This window comes from Sander lucioperca, chromosome 15 (genome assembly GCF_008315115.2).
Source record: "Sander lucioperca isolate FBNREF2018 chromosome 15, SLUC_FBN_1.2, whole genome shotgun sequence".
NCBI lineage: Eukaryota > Metazoa > Chordata > Actinopteri > Perciformes > Percidae > Sander > Sander lucioperca.
Window position 1 is genome coordinate 31,184,911 of NC_050187.1, and position 21,181 is coordinate 31,206,091.

Here is a 21,181-nt window from a genome sequence, read left to right on the forward strand (position 1 = left end):
GCATTATCTTCTTCTTTTACATCAACATATTATGAAACAAACATTTTGGTAAAAAAACACTCGTTTTAAAGGCTGAGATATATACAGGACAATTTATAGTTAAAAAGTAAACTTGTCAGAGCTCTCTTATGTAAATATAGAACGGCAACACTGTTTTTAACAATGGCAAACATGTATTTGGCATTTCGGTGCTGAAATGTATGCTTTCCTGCAAATACTGATATAACTGTGATCAGCTAATATCAACCAACACAGTTCCATTACATTTTACTATTCAGTGTTTTTAGTTTCGACCAACTAGAACAAAGTCTGAATGCAGCCCTTCGTCTAACCAGTTACTGTGGCGGCTTGTAGACCATGGAATGTGACCAAAAATGTCATATGTAGACGGATGATGTTGCAGTACTCAGACTTTGTGTACAAGACATGGATATGTTTATATTTGTATGTACATAAGATTCACCCATTTTGTTTTTCTACATTATATGCGTTTGGTGTTATAAAACAGGAGCATTTCATTTAATTAAAGAACTCAATTCATTTATGAAATACCTACATTACTTGAGTTGTAGCCAATGATTTAATCAAAACGTTCAGTAAGAAGAAACATGTGTTGTGTCTTCTATAAGCTTGTAATGATTGATTGATTATTGGTCACCGATGTGAGCCATGGCTGATTAAGGGGGAAAAAAATCCAATCTGTATCATTGCTTCTCCACCATTTATATGATGTTTCCATCATATGGAATCATTTTTTAAACGTATCCAACCTGGGATGGTTTGTTGACATGGCTGAAATCAATATCACAACATTTATAAAGAATATTCTCCCTGTATGGATGGATATGTTTCAGTGGCATGCATTACATTGAACTTTTCATACATGTTAAACAAGAACTATTCAAACTCTCTTTGTTAGTTGTTCATTACATACAATTAGCTTTGAATGTTTAGTTTAGTAAGACAATTAACATGATGCTATCTTCATGAAATGATTCCTATGACCGTTAATAAATGAGAATGATCACGCCTCTTCTTCATCAGGTGCTCATATGTCCTACTATGTCCGCATTAGAATCGTATAATTAGCAGTGGTGGAATGTAACTAAGTACATTTACTCAAGTACTGTACTTAAGTACAAACTTGAGGTACAGTACTTTTACTTAACTTGAGTCTTTTCATGCTACTTTCTACTTCTACTCCGCTACATTTCAGAGAGAAATATTGTACTTTTTACTGCGCTGCGTTCATCTGACAGCTTTAGTTACTAGTTACTTTACAGATTCATTTTTTTGCACACAAAACACATGTACTTTATAAAATATGATTGATTATGAATAGAACTACCCAATATACAGGCCTACAAGTACAGCTGAAATGATTAGGCGAATAAACACTTAGTTCATTGATAGAACTGTTTTGATCGTTTCCAGTTTCTAAAATCTGAGCATTTTTCTGCATTCAGTACTTTTACTTTTAATACTTTAAGTACATATAACTGATGATACTTACATACTTTTACTTAAGTAACATTTTTAATGCAGGACATTTACTTGTAGCAGAGTATTTTTTACAGTGTGGTAGTACTTTTACTTAAGTTAAGGATCTGAATACTTCTTCCACCACTGATAATTAGTGTGTTTTTATAATTTTGGCCCAGTTGGGCTAAAGATCTCCACCCAGCTAGTCAAAGCACTGACATCAGTCCAGGTTTACTGCCAGCTCTAGAAACTCTAAGTCTATGGTGGACCATGCTGAAAGGACACATGCAGGAGAGAGGGGAAACACTTTCACACTGATGCGTGGCAAATAAACACACACATGCATGCACATACGCGCCATACAAACACACACAAACACCACCCAGAGGTGCTGCACGACTGGGAGGTTATCAAAGAGGCCCAAAGGAGTGTCGAGGTGAAGGGTCAAAGGTCAAACCAATCCAGGGTCAAACACTGAGAGAGGGACAGCATCTCCACACCTGGCTCTGGGGTGTGTGTGTGTGTGTGTGTGTGTGTGTGTGTGTGTGTGTGTGTGTAAGTGTGACTGTGTGTGAGTGTTACACTACTTTGTATTCCCATTGAGAGTATGTCAATATGTTATTTTTAGTATATTGTGTGTGTGTGTGTGTTCACGTGAGATTATGTGCGCGTGTCTGCGTGTACTCACACTGCGTGCTTGGGTCGGTATCCGTGGTGAGTTTGACGTAGTTGCTGGGAAACAGACCCTCCCTCCCGTTGAGCTCTCCTTTCCACCAATCACAGTCGTCTTTGTTGAGCACCGTGATCACCTGACCCTTCAGGAAGGCCAGCTCGTCGTCGTTCTGGGCCACGTAGTCGTACATGCCGATCACCTGACACACAGCTTCAGGACCAGAGACAGACGTTAAGGACAGGATGTCAAACTTTTGACAGTTACAGAGACTATTTCCTCTTTTATTACGAAATGATACATTTCTTTTTCTAGCGTCCAGATATCTTTTAATCTACACATGAGATACATACACAGATAGTATACATGTATTAACTCATCTATTCACCTATAAAGCTCGTAGTTGTGTTCATTTATCTTTTTTCTCTCAATCAAAATTGGTGGCTATGTAAATGTCACTAGGTCCAGAAAATACTCTATGCCAACTTTCATGTAAGTTGCACAAACACACCAATTTTAGTGACTAAAGGTACAGTGTTTGCCCTGGATCAACTGTTTTGGCGGGGAGGTGAGGACAGGTGTGGGTTATTTAGCAGTTATCTTTATTAAATAGCAGCTAATAAGTAAGATAAACACTAAGCAAATCAATTTTGTAAATTCACTAAATTGACACAGAAAAAAATGCTTGATTTTGAGTCCGTAGTCAGAGTAGTCCTTAATTGAAAGTTATCAGTCTTTGTCAGTTTCTTTTCCAGCAATTCTAAATCAAAGAATAAAGTAATTTCCTTCACAATTTAGTGGGATTTCTTAGTTTATAAGGGACACAGGTAATGTCTATACTTCCTGTGACTATAATCCAATTAATCTTATTTCCATGTATTTTGTATATACTCCGTGCCACCCCTCTATTATAATAATGTTAGGGGAAACACTGAAGTGACTTAAAGACAACACATTCCAAATATTTGCATTGATTTTAATAATAGACCACAACTTTCTCAAAAATTGAAAAACAACTACTTTCCCACAAATTATGGTATAGAATATGCATTATTGTAATTACTGAATATGCAGTAAGTCATTTAGTTCTAGGGGTGGGAATCAGCAGGGGCCTCACGATACGATATCATCACGATACTTATGTCACAATACGATATTATTGCGATTTTAAACATATTGCAATATTCTGCGATATATTGCAATTTATTACCTTTTTTCCAACTTTTAAATTTTTCTCTGTTTGTTCATCTCACTTCAATTGTATTGCTGCAAAATGGGATTGTCAAGCAGACAGACTGACCAACACATATATAATAAAAGATCGATACTTGGCGTCTGTGTATCGATACAGTATTGCCACAGAAAATATCGCGATACTATGCTGTATCGATTTTTTCCCCCACCCCTATTTAGTTCCGCCACCATATTGTGCAAGTAGCTACACAGTACGTGTATTTATTTCGCGAGTGTACCTGTATGAGTACCTGTGCTGGCAGGAGCCAGTTTCGGAGGGGTGGGCTCTGTGGGCGTCGTCTTGCTGGTGCTGGGACTGAGCAGCTTCACATAGTTGGCCGGAAACCAACCTATCTGGCGCTTCTTCCCCCGGGCCTGAACCAATCAGAACACAGCGTGTTATTAGTCATAAATTGCAAACAGAGTCTAGAATCCTAGAAGTAAATATGACATACAACACAGAAGTACATGCCATAGAATCCAAAGCAAACTACAATTTAATTATTAAATATTAACAAAATCAAGACTTAGAATTGTACTTAATGAATCATTTAAAGAACAATTGAATATCCTCAAAAGACAACAGAGTTATGAGTCTGCTTGTACGTACAGTATGTTGCAACTGATGTTTAGTATAATTCAACTGGATTAGGTGAGAGACACAAGGTTACTGGCCTCACGGATCTCAGGTAGATTTCTGTTTTCTCTACCTTATTATTTCTTTTAATGCAAGGTCAACGTGATGATCATTTCTTTGCGTATATTAGAGTGTGTGCTTGTGTACCTGGAGCTCACCCTCCCACCACCCCCCCGGGTTCTTTTTTCTGATGAGGATGAGCTGTCCTGGAGCTAAGGTCAGCTGCTCTGCACCGGTAGCATTGTAGGGGGCGATCACCTGAGCGATCTCTGATGGACAGAGAGACAGACGACAACAAGAAGAGGCGATATGTGATTTCAGTGTTGATATCGGTTTTGATTGACTAAACATAGAGCGGTATTACAGAGTAACTGACCTGGTTTCTTTCCCAGGCTGCCCGTCTTCCCTGCTGGTCCGAAAGACTGGAGACAACGTTTAAATAACAATCATTACAAATGTTTCCATTGGTGGGTAAAAGCTTCAAAGACACACCTATGGCTCTGGTCCGTCCTTGTACGTTCTGAGGGAAATCTCACCTCTGAGGCCGAGTCTCGTGGTTTGACATAATTTGAAGGGAAGACTCCAGTCTTGCCCCCGACCATGCCCGTCCACCAGTCCCCTTCTTTTCTGGTCACCATGACGACGTCTCCTTGCTGGAAACTCAGGTCCCCCTGTTCACTGCTCTCGTAGGTGTACATGGCCACGTACTCTGTACACATGCATGTGGAGTCAATGACAATTACTCACCTGACTTTTCAAAAAAATATGTATATTCACGTTTGTACTTACCTTCTCCAGACTCAGAAGATTTTGTTGGGGAAGGGGAGGGGCGTTTTCCATTGGGTGGGCTTTCTGATACTCCAGACTCACTAGACACAAGGAAGAAAAAACATTCTTTAAACTGTGGATAAAATAAAAAAATGTACAGTATTTTTTTTGTTTTGTTTTAATCATACAGAAGTTTGGTATGAAGCCCAAGTTGCCATTAAAAATGAATGTAAGCAAGTACTGTTCTAATAATATAAAAAAACATCCTTGGTATGATGAGTCTCTTCATGCAACTTCTTCAAAAGGGCATTTTTCACTCTTGAGGGAGCCATTTAAGATGATTTAATGTTTGCTCAGACAAGCTGCTGGAGAGCCTGGCAACCAGAATATCAGCAGTCCAATCACCTCTGGTGTTGAGTCTAAAAGGTTCTGTCTAAGGATCTGTAGCTGCACTCCCGCTAAACAGGATTAAATGATGCGAGATGTGGGCGCCCGGATAGCTCAGTTGGTAGAGCGGGCGCCCATATATAGAGGTCTACTCCTCGACGCAGCGGGCCCAAGTGTCAACTCCGACCTACAGCCCATGCTACATGTCATTCCCCCCTCTCTCTCTCTCTCCCCTTTCATTTCTTCAGCTGTCCTGTCAATAAAGGCCTAAAAATGCCAAAAAAAATAATCTTAAAAAAATAAATCAAAAAATGACGCGAGATGTAGCAAAAACTGAGACCTGGCAAGTGAGAATAGATAAAATCTTACAAGTTCTAAATCCAAAAGCCAACCAGTGTTTAGCAAGGCTGAAGTAGGAGTGACATGGTCCTGTGTTGTTATTTATTTATTTTTTTGGGCATTTTATTTCCACAGGACAGATGAAGACATGAAAGGGGAGAGAGAGGGGGGAATGACACGCAGCAAAGGGCCACAGGTCCTCTATACCTCTATATATGTGCGCCTGCTCTACCAACTGAGCTAACCCAGCCACATGATCCTGTGTTCTGCCAGTAACCTGTCAGCGTTCTGACTTGGTGCAACATTTGAACCCACCTAGTGTTTTTGCTGCGTGCTGTGGCACCAGGGGGAGGCGTCATGGTGGCAGAGATTAGCTTGACGTAACTTTTGGGGAACCAGCCTCTCTGTCCGGTCTGCAGTTCACCTAGCCACCACATGTCCTGCTGCTCCAACACTGTTATTATCTGCATTGACAGGAATACTATTAGTTCTATTCAGTTAAACAAATGTTCCCACTCGGAAAATATGGCTAGCACAAAAAGTTAACAATAAAAACACACAAATGCCCAATTAAGAAGAAAGATGCAGATTGATTGACAAAAATACAAGGGTCAGTAACTCAAAAGAGTGCAATGTACAGAATCTATATGGGAGAATGCTCATCTACCTCATTTTTGTTGAAGTTGAGGTGGTTGTCCTTCTTCGCTCTCCAGGGATACAAGGCCTGAGCCTGAAGACCCTCGACCTTCTCCCCCTGACAAACATAACAGTCATAAATCAGTTCCGATGTTCATGTACAAAGACAGCAGCAACGGATGAATCTTATGAAGACCAAGGCTGTCAGCGAGGAAGATTATTTCATTTTCTATCTGAACCCAATCTGAGGGCCCAGTTTGAGAGAAAGCCATCCAATTTAGATTCAGGACTAGAAGTTCCGTTACCTGTCCCAGCACAGGAGAAGGAGAGGAGCCCGTCGTCAGGGTAGCAGGTGTGAAGGCGGAGCGTTGCCGTAGCTGCGCTGAGGGAACGCTGAGCGAAGGATTCTGACTGGTTGAAGAGGTCGGCCATGCGTCCCATCCCTCGCTGTCTGATTGACTGGCTGTGTTGGTGGGCCACCTGGAAATGTTAGCAAGCAGACGACCCCTTTATTAGATGGGGTACTACAGGTACAGCATGTGGTTGAAAATTACGGGTTGGACATTGGACATTATGCCCGACTCAAAATAGCAGCTTTGTAGTGGACCTGCTAATAAACCAGCCAATAGGACAGCATGAATGAATAAATACATTTTCCAAACAGTTTGTTTTTCTTCAATTAATTTGTTAATTTGTTCAAGTCTTTTGCCAGTGGTGTCACTTTCTAATATTCTGTCCTAAGATGCACCTTTGAAGCCAAATCGGCTCTTATAATAATGCCAGCCAGCAGGACTTACGTGGTGCTGAAGTCAGCCCAGTTACTGTTGGCGGAGGACGTGGAGGAGGAGGTCTGTCCAGGTGCGGGGGGAGGCGTGGATAACGGCTGCTTGGCTGAGGGGGGTGTGGCTGAGGCTGTTGCACGCAGGCTGATTGGTGCTTCACTGTCGGGTATCCGTTCCGCGTAATTAGCTGGGAACCAGCCAGTACGGCCCCTCAGCTCTCCTCCCAGCCAACCGGGTTCACCTGTTTGGGATTCGTCCACCTATGAGAGCAGAGGGGCGGGATTAAGATGACGTTGAAGCATGTAAGCACACACAGACCGACACTAATCAAGAGAGATCATGTGTGTGCTTGTGTGTTTAGTAGGGCTGTAATCTCCCAGTCGACTTATTGGTCAATACGTTCTGGCTCGACCAAAATTCTGATTGGTCGATTATTTGCCGTGTTAATTTCTTTCTTTCTTTTTTTTTTAATTTTTATTTATTTTTATTTTATTTATTTTTTTTGCCGTGTTAATTTCATCAGGTGGAAAGCACTAATTGCTAACGGGGGTATTTTCAGAGCACCCCTGTCTTCAGAACACCCCCCTTGTTTTCACTTTTTGGATCAGCCCAACCCACTGGAGACAGAATGAAGAAAGTACTAGAAGGCCTTGGTCTGGTGTTTTGCTGAATATTTATTTAATCGTGAGTGTTTAATTTATAGTCAGTCCTCCTCTACCATGTCAAAGACATCGGCAGTGTGGCAGCATTTTACAAAAATAGATAATGGAAAAAAAGTCCAATGCAAAGTTTGCAAGCAACAGTTTGCATATCACAGCTCAACTACAAACATGGCATATCACCTAAAAACTAACTAGCTAACTTGTCTGCGTTAGGTTGCCCCGTCTGTTTTGAGTAGGCTATATGAACATATCAGAATTGGCATATTCTAATGTTTTAGTCTAATAATCGTTTTATAACTGCAGGCGCACCCGCCCGCAACTACGGTAGCATCCCCCAGGGTTAGCCGCGAAGCTGAGCTCCTATGTTCAGCCTCGCTCTGTGCAAGGACATGCACAGAGCTACTGAAATGATAGTGTCTGTCAGTTATTATAACATATGACAAAAACAATTGTCTTATTGTATATTATTGTTTAGTATTATGTTGCATATTCCTCAACAGTTCTTATGCTGATATCACTAGTTGACATAGTACTATTTTCGGAAATCATAGGCTATGATATTGCGCAGGTGCACGTGATGCAACGCTGTCAGAGCTGACAGACAGACTTGAGTGTGTCATTTCAGTGCAAAATAATTAGGTTAAAAAACGATTTAATATACTGCAAATAGCCTACTAGTTTTTTATGTTTATTTATAATTCATTTAGGCGGACAAGGCTACCAAGTACTGCGCAGCTAATTAATCTAACGCTTTTTTTTTCCCGCCCCCCGCAGTTGATTTTTAGTCGAAATTTCAGGACTTCAGTCGACCAAGATTATCTTTGGTTGATTACAGCCCTAGTGTTTAGATTCATGGTAGAAGAGATCAGTGGTGTAAACAACAACAATGGCTACAACAGCAGCAGCTGTTCAGAAATGAATTCCAGGAAGTAGAATTATCAAAGTAGTGGATGACCGAGTGAGACAAATGACAAATAACATATGAACTTGATAACGTGACATTTGTAACCGTTGATGTGTTCAGGTTTTTTTTTCTATAATAACAACCAGGCGCTTATAGTGAACAAGGACTTTTTCAATTACCTGTCTTACTCAAAAATAATTCTACTTCTATAAATAAACTCATATTAAAGCCTGTGGCTGTCCCCTTCACTGCAAATTAAAAAATATATTTACTTTATTATTTTTTGTTGTAAAACCTATTTAGAGAGACATTGATGGTAATAAAAAATATTTTTTTGTATTTAAGTGGGGTTTTTTTGAAAGTGAAGTATTGCAAAGCATCACACTCACAGTTAAGCGCATTCATAACTTTTTATATTAACCGTAAAAATCAAGCATAACAACATTTATAGATCTGATTAGAGTGATTTGGTTAAAAAACAAAAGAGCCAAAGACATTCATCCACTGGCAAATGAATGAACATTGAGATGGCATGAGATGAACCAATGACAGCAAGAGTTCAAATGAAAGCTGGCTTGTGATTGGTGGAGTCACAACACTGGGCGGGGCCAAGAACTTACCCATTCCCCCTTCACCTTCAGTTTGCACAGCAGAGGAGAGAGGAAAGAGTTAATACAAACTCGCACACACACGAGAGACACACACACACACACACACACACACACACACACACACACACACACACACACACACACACACGTATACATACAGTAAATACTACTTCATGTATGTAAGTCCTTTGTTTATGTGTTTTGAGCACCATTATCCTCCTGTGTTCCAGTGTGGCTGAAGGATTCAAGCGTATGTAAGTTGTGTGCGTACCACATACCATGATTACATCTCCGGGAGCGATACTAATCTCATCATGGCTGCGAGCATCAAATGGATATAGAGCCCTGTAGTAGACCACCTTCACTGGCTGCTGATGCTGGTCAAAGCTAGTGACCGGTGCCTTCTGGTCAAACAGACTGGGTACCGGAGCCTTCTCTACTGAAAACAGAGAAACAGAAATACATGAAACAGGCTGGTATTTATGATTACTGTCTCCTGCTGGTCAAACCGTGAGACAACATATAGACTCTTTGGTGAAGCAGGCTTTGGATTTGTGTCCAAAACGTCATAGTTCATAATAGAAAGGACATAATGCTACTTGTTCCTGAGAGATTACCATGTTGTTAGTTCAGTATATTTAGAGAAAAGTGTCTTGGAGGTTGTTTCTTCCTTTATGGATTACAGATTTTTCTGCCAATGCCAATCAACTACTCCCAGAAGCGGTAGTGGAGCTTTACTTTTAAAATCCGATCCTTGCCTCTAAATGGGTCCTAAATGTCCTTAATTCTGCTTAAACTCTGCTAGAAACTATGGATTTAAGTTTTTCCTCGCCGCACTAGTGCAATTGCTCTTGGAGGAATTGTTGGGTTTCTGTAAATTATAGTGTGGTCTAGAACTACTCTAATGTGTAAAGTGTCCTGAGATAACTTCTGTTATGATTTGACACTATAAATGAAATGTAACTGAAGTGAAGATGCCACTTTAGGTGCATGCATTTAGGGCCATGTAATGGCATTAAACACAGCTTACCACCACACCAATTCCTGCTTTTGATTTGGATCTCATTTTGTCACTTGTGCGCTCTTTGATGCAGGCAGTCTAAATCCCATTACTCACCTGTTGAAGCCCAGGGGTCAGCCGGCTGGCTGAACAGCTTGCTCAGTTTCTCCTGCATGTCCTTCTTGCCTCTCCCCTCATCCTCCTTCTCTTCTGCTGATCCTGCCCCTTTCTGGCCCTCCTCCTCCTCCTCCTCCTCCTCCTCCTCCTCAACCCCTCTCCTCTTCCTCTCCTCCTCTTCCTGAGTCACTCTGTTTAGCCAGGCATGTGGTGCAGAGATGGAGGGAGGGCTAGGAGCGCTGGGGGTGGAGCTGGCTGCTTCATCCCTCCAGGCCACGGCTTCCTCTGATGACAACCTGATGAGAGAGAGAGAGAGAGAGAGAGAGAGAGAGAGAGAGAGAGAGAGAGAGAGAGAGAGCAATATGAAATGATTAACCAGACAAAACTTTATTTTTATATCATAAAGTACGTACAAAAAATGTCACGGTAATATATAAAAAATAACAATGTGTATTCTAATGTAATATCCTGGATATAACTCAAGCATATTTCATTCTTACCTGCTGTCCTGCAGTTCAGCAGACTTCCTCTCGATCGGGGTGTGTAAGTGAGGGTGTGTGTGTGTCAGTGTGGGTGTGTCTCCTTCCAGCTCCCTCTGTCTCTGCCTCTGCTGCCGGCTGTGGATTTCCCTCAGCTCCTGCAAGGCATTATTGGATACAGGAAGGAACAGCGGTGAGGAGGAAGTGGGATCAGAGGGCTGGCTGCTACGGGTTACCATCGACAACAAACAACAACAACAACAGCAGCAGCAGCAGCAGTAGCAGTTTGTATTAGTAAAGTGATCAAGGCAAGCTCCGCCCCTTCAACTGTGTCACCGAGGCGATGAAATGTCCCTTCTGGTAACCATGGCAAGTAAATGAATGGGAACTCTTTTAAGACAAGGCTGGCGAGCAGCTCATTGCTTTTGAAGTTGAAAGAGGACTCCTAGCTGCTGCTTAAGATCCTCCCAATCTGTCCTGGAGTGCACTGACCAGTGCAAGGCATCCACAGTAAACAGTCAGGGAACTCCCAACTCACGACATCCAATGCATGTCTTTCCAGTCTAGAAGAGGATTTCTGCTATTTATCTTCTGAAGGTCGGTTCCTTTTTCCCTCGTTAAAGGTTTTCGAAGAATAGAGGGTGTTAGAAGGCTATAGATATATACAAAAAAAATGTCAGGAGTTAACAGCAAACTGGTTAATCCAGCCCTCTTTGTGTTGAGGTGCCAGTTGTAAACTTCCTTATTGAATTTGGGTGATTGGCGTCACTGGAAGGATTTGAGCTAAAGCAACACTGGAGAACTTTTCCTGCTTCGGTCCCCCCTACAGGTTGGAAGTGGAATTGTCCCATTATGTCTCATTCGAACTACAGATCCGCTAGCCTGGTCCTACAAGACTCTGGTACATTTTATTTGTACAGAGAGTCTGGCCTCTCTCCATTGACAAGTGTTAACTTCCGGCGGATACTCTGTTGGATCTCTGTTGAACTATTGGATCTGCCCAGAGTCACTCTGGATCTGCCATAACCAATCGCTAACGTTTGGTCGGTACGTATGCCATGCGCATGTGCAAGCATTAGCCTTAGCCAACTCCTTCACCACTAACGGAGCGAGCTGGAAAATCTAACTTTTCCTGAACCCCGTGGGGAGGAAGGCCACAACATCATGGCCACCAACAAAACTCAGCAAAGACTGTTCTTGCTCGGCCTTTTACTTCTGGATATTCGGCAGCGTTGCCACAACGGACCGAATGGCTTCGTTCACATCTTTCTCCGCCGCCGTTACAGAACTACAACTCTAGCGACGGGCTCTACGTCATCGTTCTCAGCCACCCCCTCTGTTCGCTGATTAGACCGCCAAAAATTTGGCCAGAGAAAACCCAAGACTATACCGCAAACCCAGACTGTGTACTGAAGGGAAATGAAAATTGAGCGGAAGTACGTAGGAGGGCGGAGCCAGGCTACAGATCCGCTACCCGATCTGGCAAACTTGCATAGTGCGGTTATAGCCGATAGAGGGCCGCAAAGCGAATGCAGAAGTGCCGTTCACCCTGTTACGAGTTGATGAACCACTGAAACGATTTTGGAAACATTATTTTAAGATACAAAAACTTCTCTAGTGTTGCTTTAACAAAAATCAACAACAAGAAAATCTAATTTTTCCCATTACCATGTTGCCACTATAACACTTTGAAAGCAACTATAAAACCCATCCCGGTATCACTTCCACAGAATATATCATCACCTGCAGTTGGCCAACACACCTGCTAGCTGTGTGTGCCACTCATGGCATTACGGCTGGGTGGGGTGTAGCAAGGCTGCTGCTCTTTTGGATTGTGAGGTACATTTTTGAGGTAGGGCTGCAAATAACAATTATTTTCATTGTCGTTTATTTTCTTGATTAAATGATTAGTGGTTTGGTCTATAAAATGTCAGAAAAAGGTGAACAATGTGGATCAGTGTTTTCCAAAGTCCAAGATGATGTCCTCAAATGTCTTGTTTTGTCCACAACTCAAAGATATTCAGTTTACTGTCACAGAGGAGAGAAGAAACTAGAACATATTCACATTTAACAAGCTGGAAACATAAGAACTTTTTTTCTCATAAAAAATGACTCAGATTAATCGACTATCAAAACAGATGGCGATTAACTTAATAGTTGACAACTAATTGACTGATATTGGAATATTCCTTCCCTCTCTTTTGTATATTTCTTGTAAAATTGTAAATTCTATTGTATTGTTATACTGTACACTAACAGTATTTTTTATATTCTTACCGTCATTTCTGTTTTTATTCTTAATATGTTAAGTGAGTGTTGTACTTTGAGAGCAAAGATTACCGGAGTTAAATTCCTTGTTTGTTTATGCAAACCTGGCCAATAAAGCTGATTCTGATTCTGATTAACCAATTAATCTTTGCAGCTCTAGTTTGAGGCAACGCATGGTTTTATCACCTGTCAAGACTGTGACAGCTGGCCAATGAGTGACATGGATCAATAAAAACCAACTGTATCCCCATTAACGTTTTTATCCACATTTACTCCTCCCTCTCTTTCTCTTGTGTTTAGTGTAGTTTGTGTTTCTCTGTCTAAAACATGGTTGTGACTGTGAATTCCTCCCAGTGTGACGCTTGAGCTGCTCAAGCTGGTGTGGACACTAGACAAACATCCCAATGACCGCAGCAACTATTTGGCAAACAAACAAAGAAATGGGTTTTATGTATCAATCATGTCACATTGGTAGCAGATTTGATTGTAATATCATTTAAGCATGTTAAGTAGAATAAAGTGAACCAAAGATCGTCAAGTTTAGATATTGTTGGAAATTAAATCATATATAAAACTTTTTGAAAGTAGTTTTTGATGTCAGCCAAAAACTTCACTCAAAGTGGGAGGGGATGTCACTGGGAGGGGCCTTGTCACTACTGGAGGTTGGCTCTGACCCAGCCTAAAACAGAGGGCTCCAGTCATGGCGGCAGGGCGGAGCTTGCTCGAGGCACAGTACGTTTGTGGGAGGCGTTAGGTATAAACGGGGGGGGGGGGGGGTGGTCAGGGGATGCAGTGGACGGTCCTGTGTAGTCATGACAACCAGCTGTGCCATTAGAACACACTCTGTTACTATAACAACACAATGCAGCTGTCGTGTTTCAGCCAAACACCCAACGTGAGGAAACCTTCAGAAACAAGCAAACCAATCAGAAAGAAGAGACTGACGGAGGAGTAAAACTACAACTCTGGAGAGAGAGAGTGAGAGTGAGAGTGAGAGAGAGAGAGAGAACACCAAATCCATCTGAAACAGGAACTGAAGGACAAGAGACCACACACACACACACACACACACACACACACACACACACACACACACACACACAGTTCATCAGCATATTAGCCTCATAAATGTCTACTAGCTTCCACTTGTCTGGCTGAAACATCATCTGGTAGTATACATGCAGTAGCATTACAGTACAGTAGTAATCTAGAAAAGTAGCCTAGCATAGCAACAGCAGAAAGTTGCCTAATCTAGTACACCTGCTAACCTAGCAAGAATGCTAGTTTAGCATGACAACTGCGTACAGCATTAACTATGGGAGCATAGTTAGCCAGTTGGCTAAGTAGTGAGCTAACACCAGCTTGGCAGCCAAAAGATGGGGCGCTAAAGAGGAGGAAGATAGAGAAGGTAAAAATATTTTGTGGACAAGGGGAGGAGAGAGGGAATGGGAGTGGGTAGAAGAGGAAGAGCATAGAAGAAAACAGAGGAGAGGAACAAAAGATGAAGCAAAGAGAAGGTGATTTGAGAAAGAGATGAAAGTAAGGAGGTAGAGACATGGGGAGAAGAACAAGAAAGAAAGAAAGAAAGAAAGAAAGAAAGAAAGAAAAGAAGGGAAAGATAGAGAGAGGGGCAAGGTAAGGCTGGGTTGTTGTGTGGACCTTTATAACGTAGTCTAGCCGAGCCAGACACACCCTGACGGCTGACACACACTCCTGAAGCTGTCCCTGCTCCTTGCACTGAAACACACATATACATATACATATACATATATACACACACACACACACACACACACAGAGGATCAATCCCTCCATAGACACAGACACACACTCATAGACAGTTAATGAACCATGAAGAACCAAGTCAGGTGTTACGGTGAACTAATTTGTCAACAGTTTCTCTGCATGTAGAAAGTAATTTGGAGCTTTCTGAAATAAATCTTAGATGGCAACATTGGACTCCACTCTCTCTTGTTAATGACCTTTGTTAATACCATCTCATATAACGTCATATATGAATTATAATATTAGACACAGCACAGACACAACAGCAGTTAGGTTATGCTGAGTAAGTTTACATGTTAAATGTTGGTCTTGTGCATTAAGCTGTAATTTGATTGTTGATTTGATGTCAATTCAACATCTATAAAATAGCCAACAGAATGCCTCTTATGTGGAACTGTGATTACCTGAATAAATATGTGAATCCATGACGTGAGTGTGGTATCTCTCAGTAGAGATTAAACAAAAAAAGAGAGAGCACAAAAGGCCTTGACTCATGCAAGGAGAGGCTCTTACAACAAAAACAGGCTGAAGTTGGCAACAGCCCAAGTGCTGTGTGCAAGAAGCCCATTTGCATTGAATAGTAGACAACGGTTTAGTTTTTTAGGTTAGTAATGAGGCTGACACAATTACATTTACTCAATGTTAATAGGTTAAAACTGTAAAAAAAAAAAAAATTATATATATATATATATATCAGGCAGTACAAAGAAACAAAACAGTACTTCTCCATTATTGTTGATATTTCCTTCCTCCCTGTTTTTTAATGAGTCACAAATGCTGAGTTTTGCATTTATTTGCTTTGTATTTGTGTGTCTTGAGTGCCTCTTAGTCAGAGGTTTTACCGCCTCGGACTTGTGGGATTAGAAAAAACAGCACACCAGAATCAGTAGTCATTAGTATGTGAGTGCTTTTCAGTAGTCAGAAAGTCAAGCTTCAACTGGCTGAAATACATCTAGGTGCATGGCGGGAGCATCATAGTGCACAACACATGTTAAACAGAAAATGTCTGCACAAACCAGACAGACCAGACATTGTAAAAGTCTGGTTGGTAAGTGTTAAAGATGCAAAGCCTTCTAAAGTGACTAAAATATGGGAAGCTCGCAAGTTAGTTGTCTGATAAAGAGGGTGTACTATGTTTTACTTGTTTCTCAAATAGTCTGCCAAGGCAGAATGTGCAGGTCCAGGTCTGTGCTCCGGGGCAGCCATTAGAGGCAATGTGTTCATCAAATGATTTATTATTTAATATTACAGAGTATATATCCCAGCTGCAGTACCACCCCAGTCCAGCAGTGGCAGTGTGCTCTACCTGTCTCCCTCTCTGTTCCTCGTGAAGCTGGCGTCGCAGGGCTTCTATCCTGGCACAGTGGTTGGCATAGAACTCACACAGAGACTGGCATTGGCAACGGAGCAAAAGGCCAGTGTGGGAGATAAATAAAGGAGTAGAAAATATATGAGGAAGGGTTTATTATGTGGATTAAACAAAGAATATGATAGGAAGAAAACAGAGGTAAGAGGTCAGGAAGTACAATGAAGAAGCAGGAAGGAAACACAGAGGGAGGAGGAGGAGGAGGACAGCAAGTAGAATCAGAAAAAAGGCAGGATGAGCATCGGAGAGTCCCAGTGGGTATAAAGGACAGAGGAGGCACAGCAGTGTGACAAGAGAAGATTTTGGGGAGAGGAAGTGGTGTAGAAAGGAAGGTGGACGGCAGTAAAGTCAAACATTGTTCACACTCCAGTGGTCTATGGCTCTGTTTTGCAAAGAATCACACCACTGAGACATGACTGCAACTTACTCTGGATCTCTGGTTTTTTACGTGTTGCTCAAAGGACCTTTTGCCCCTTTCTCTAATCACTGTGTTATGTTGACTATACTGAATACGACTCAGAACCACTTCATTAGATTAGCCATTAGAAAATCTATTTATTGTGGTCTGGGTTGTCTCTGCTTCCCTCCCTCCCCCCTCTTCCTTCTCATTCTCTCCGCGTTGGAACAGACCACAGGACTGAATTCTCCTCTCTTTGACCTGACTCAGTGTTCTGGGGACAGGACGGGGACAAAAGGTGCTCTAGGAAACATAAACACACTGCTGTGCTCCAACCCTTAAAGGAATAAAATCCCTCCATCTTTCCCACTCGGTAGTAAATTGTTGGTGAAAGCTACATGGGGGAAACTGCTCGGTGTTCCTGTGCACAGCTAGCTCTCTCCAAAAAACACAGCAATCAACATTAATACACATAGTAACACACCGACATAAATACACAGATAACACAGATACTGTAGTCAAATACAAATATTAAGACACATCAGTAAACATGAACATTGTGATGATATTGAACTACTGTGAGGATAGGGTTATAGGGAACGGGACAGGACATGATGAACTAAAGTCACAACACCGATCCAATGTTTTGAACATGGATCACGTTTTATTTAGCAAAACAATTACTGGGTTAGCAAGCTAGTCTATTGGCTGTTTAGTTAAATTGATGTATTTGATCAATAAAGCACTATGACAATGCATCCAACTTAAAGCGTAACTCTCGCCAAAATGCAACCTAGGGTCTTTTTGTGAATGTACCTGAGTCAAACTTTCGTTTAAAAGCATATTTAGGACGGAATCGACACTTTTAAGATTTACCGTATTTTCGAAACAACGAGAGCTACGGTGAGTAGCCTCTCTTTTTAGTAAACTCTGGGTACACAAACAATGTTGTCAATGCTTTCGTTAAGGTGTAGAGCCCCTGGTGATACTTGGAGCAAAGTCTCATGTTGTGTCGAGCCTTCTTAGTGTTTTAAAAATAGCTATTTTGAGGCTAGCATAAAAGTGCCCCTAGCACTCCCATTCAAAAGGCCATTTGACCGATAAACGAAAATACGGTACATCTTAAAATCTTGACTCGGGTACATTCATAAAAAGGCCCTAGGTTGCATTTTGGCGAGAGTTATGCTTTAAGAGCAAATAAGTATCATTAAACTGATTAGCTCATGTCACTACTTTATTCTTATGTTACATGAATAAATAAAAACGGTAACACTTTACTTGAAGGTATCGACATAAGAGTGACATGACACTGTCATGAACACATGACACTGTCATGACACAGTCATGCCACATGAACTCTAACCCTAACCCTAACTATAACTTATCATGACAAAAACCGAATGACACTTACTAAAAGAAGCGTTATGTCATAAACGTTTATGACCGGTTTATAATGTTTATGACACGTTCATGACAGTGTCATGTCACTCTTATGTAGATACTTTCAAGTAAAGTGTAACCATAAAAACAATTCTGCAACTGTGCATCAAATTGAGGCAATGTTGTAGTGTGCTGGATGAAGGTTGGTTTTTCTGTACTTTTATTATCCATTTGCAAACATGTGTAAGTCAAGGCCCTCCAGTTGATTTTAAGAGAGGATAAAAACATGACATAGTGGAATGTGTCATTCACTTGAGGGTCCATTTTCGCAAAAGGCTTAGGAGAAACAAGTTCGTATCTCGCACTTTTATGAAAATACCAAGGGTGCACTTGCAATGAATGCTTGGTCAGATTCAATGTTACTTAGATTTTTCCTTCGGATAAAAAAACAATAAAAGAGAGCTAAAAAATCAAGAGTAGGCACATGTTTAAAGTTGTTTTTTTCTCTCATGAATAGCTGTTCTAAATGTATTTACAATTCAAGTTTTTCCTGCTCATTCTTTATTTAAACACATGACAGCTTGTATGGATCTCTAGTAGCATCCAGCTGTACTCTGCTAAGTTAGTTTGTTGACCGTTTGGTTCATTAGGGCAATAATGTAGCTAGTTGAACAAGTATTGGCCTTTATATTCTAATAGTATAGACCTGACCTTTGCCTTTTTGTGATGTATAAATGTTAAAGTTAACAAGCTGCTTACCTTCAGCTGGGTGTTGAAAGCGTCTATTTCCAGCAGTTTGGCCCTTGTCTCTCTCTCCACAGCATCCAGCTGTTCTCTGAGCTGCTGTCTGCTGGTCTCCTTCTGCTCCACAGCCTTTTGCAGGGACGATAGACTATCACCTAAATACGCACAGACAGCATCAGATCAAGTTAGGTTTATTATTCACAGACATTCTTGATTTATTGAATTAGTTAGTGATAGAATCTACCAAGTTACAGTACATTGTGTTAACTAGAGAGTCAGTTAACCAGTAGTCTCGCATTGCCGCTGCGGAGGAGGGTCTGGCTAGTCCACACAGCATTCCGGGATGGGAGAAAAACGTGCTCTGGTTTATTGGCATTTCTTTAAACCAATCACAATTGTCTTGGGCGGCGCTAAGCGCCGAACGCAATAATGGCGCTTCTGCAAAATAGTCTCGGGAAGGAACTTGTTTTGGTGGAACGTGTACGCTCAAAAGTTGTTTTAGTCGTGCAACAGAAAACTCAGTTTGGACAGATAGTCTAGCTAGCGGTCTGGATTTACCCTGCAGAGATCTGAGGAGCAGTTAACCAGTCCCTCCAGAAAAACACGATTATGCGATCGCATAATTCAATGCATAATCAGCCAAAGTCCACATATTTATGCGGGGGCCGCATTTTTTCAAATACGCCGCACTTTCACCGCATAAATTGCTGATTTCCGCACAAAATATGCGGGGCTTGCATGATTTCATAATCCCTGCATTTTCGTTGCAAAAAAGTCACATATATCTTAGCAGAAAGTTGAAAAATGTTGCGTTTACTTCACACAAGAGCAGCAATTTTCCCCTGTTGCCATGGGAATGTTATGAAGTGACGTGATTACGTGATGTGAACATCATCGAAAAGCTGAAAACCCCGCGATGAAGCCATGATGAAACCGCAGTTTTTGCAAGTTCCCGCAATTTCATCGCATAAAATTGCATAAATATCCCGCATATTCCATCAATTTTTTTAAGAAAACGTGCCGCATAAGCAAGGATTTTTGCCCGCAACAATCACAAAAAAAACTCCTCCTCAGTTACAACTGAGAGTGGGTCTGGTGTCAACCAGGCTACCTCATAAACTGTAAATTTAGTTGAAAATGCCAACACAAAGAAAGCGGAAGGTGACGGACATCTGGCCTAAAAAAAAAAGTGGCATCAGACAGAATTTCCGGCGGCATTCATAAATAAATCGTCGTCGATATAGGCTAGTTAACCAGTGTCCCTGCTTGCTCAGGATTTCACTATACAACACAGGACAGGTGTATGTGTGAATGTATCAAGATCTAAGAAAAACATTGCTGCTCATAGCTTGAAAACAATACATTTTAATTAAACTAATCCTTCCAATGAAATTCATATATTAAAACCACAAGTTCTGGAGTAACTGTGCATTGTTGCAACACCTTGTCAGAGAGTAGATACTTTAAAATACTTCCCCACTCTACAGGACATTCATTATTGTTGCTGTGAAAACAGGGGTCAAAGATATAGTATGATAACTTGCACAACCGTCCTAAAGCATGATGTAATTCAACTGTATTCATCAATCCTAACAAGAACTCTCTCTCTAACATCAAGGCAAGATTATGCATATGTGACATATGCAGTTAAGTGTGTGTTTAGTTTATGTAGTACTCACGATGCAGACTGTTCTGTTGAACCTGTTTCAGCTGGTCGTTGAGACTCTGTTTATCAGGAATTAGCCTCCCCAACCACTGCTGGGAGTCCTGCAGACAAACACGTAGTCACATCAAGAAAAATAATTATCAAGAGTCATTTTCCCTATTTCTTTTACTACATAAATGTTTATTTAAAATCCCAGATCATAACTGCATACATAAAGATATTCTTATTCTCTAAGAATGTGTCAGTTTGTTACATGAATGGCTCCGGTGATTAAAGACGTAGCAGAAATGAATGTGACCATTTTGTGTTTATTAGCTGATGGTTATCCATTTGTTTGGCGTACCTGCAGCTGCTGTTGTAGCAGGGTGATTTCAGCAATGCGTGTTTCTCTGGTCTGATTGGTCTGCTCCACCTCTCTCCGCTGAGCTGACAGACGAAACCGAACATCCTTCAGTTTGCCCTCCAACTGGGACTTCTTATCATTCTAGAGGACAGGAGAAGAGAGATGGGAAGGAACATCCTATTACGTTTCTGCGGATGTGCAAAGCATTAGATTACAGAAAGAACGTGTTGATAGCCGTTCTCTTCTTTCCGTTAGGTGACCGCTTTTGGCTTATCTTTGAAGAAACTTTCAAGCCCATAATTATCACACAAAACAAACAACACTCTGCCTGTCAGTCCAAGGCGTGACTCTCAGCAACCAGTCAGCTCGGTTAGCTCACACTGGTCCTGTCTTTATTGTACACGCTAGGAGTGCTGCTGCTAATATCAATCTGCTTTGACTAAATAACTGCCATGCAGTATGGCATGTTGTCAGCTTTCCAAAATTTAATCTCCCTTTGAATGACAAGCCCTATATTCTCTTGTC

General features: G+C 41.2%; 1 protein-coding gene across 11 annotated transcripts in view; it reads right to left on the reverse strand.

Annotated features, from left to right (window-relative positions):
* The window catches only part of itsn1 (intersectin 1 (SH3 domain protein)), a 56,402-nt gene that overhangs the window by 16,733 nt on the left and 18,488 nt on the right, over positions 1-21,181 (reverse strand). The window contains exons 15-33 of one of the 11 annotated variants that reach the window (XM_035992063.1): positions 20,657-20,797; positions 20,327-20,414; positions 18,663-18,802; positions 16,067-16,150; positions 14,635-14,712; positions 10,729-10,865; positions 10,229-10,524; positions 9,390-9,547; positions 9,121-9,135; positions 6,950-7,194; positions 6,458-6,632; positions 6,184-6,270; positions 5,832-5,980; positions 4,812-4,891; positions 4,559-4,731; positions 4,399-4,444; positions 4,170-4,291; positions 3,625-3,760; positions 2,171-2,365 (exon numbers count right to left, since the gene is read on the reverse strand). In XM_035992063.1, coding sequence (XP_035847956.1) covers positions 2,171-2,365; positions 3,625-3,760; positions 4,170-4,291; positions 4,399-4,444; positions 4,559-4,731; positions 4,812-4,891; positions 5,832-5,980; positions 6,184-6,270; positions 6,458-6,632; positions 6,950-7,194; positions 9,121-9,135; positions 9,390-9,547; positions 10,229-10,524; positions 10,729-10,865; positions 14,635-14,712; positions 16,067-16,150; positions 18,663-18,802; positions 20,327-20,414; positions 20,657-20,797 — 2,545 coding nt within the window. Of the gene's footprint in view, positions 1-2,170; positions 2,366-3,624; positions 3,761-4,169; positions 4,292-4,398; positions 4,445-4,558; positions 4,732-4,811; positions 4,892-5,831; positions 5,981-6,183; positions 6,271-6,457; positions 6,633-6,949; positions 7,195-9,120; positions 9,136-9,389; positions 9,551-10,228; positions 10,525-10,728; positions 10,866-14,634; positions 14,713-16,066; positions 16,151-18,662; positions 18,803-20,326; positions 20,415-20,656; positions 20,798-21,181 lie in introns of all 11 variants that reach the window. The other 10 variants (XM_035992064.1, XM_035992062.1, XM_035992068.1 and 7 more) reach the window with 10 other exon arrangements.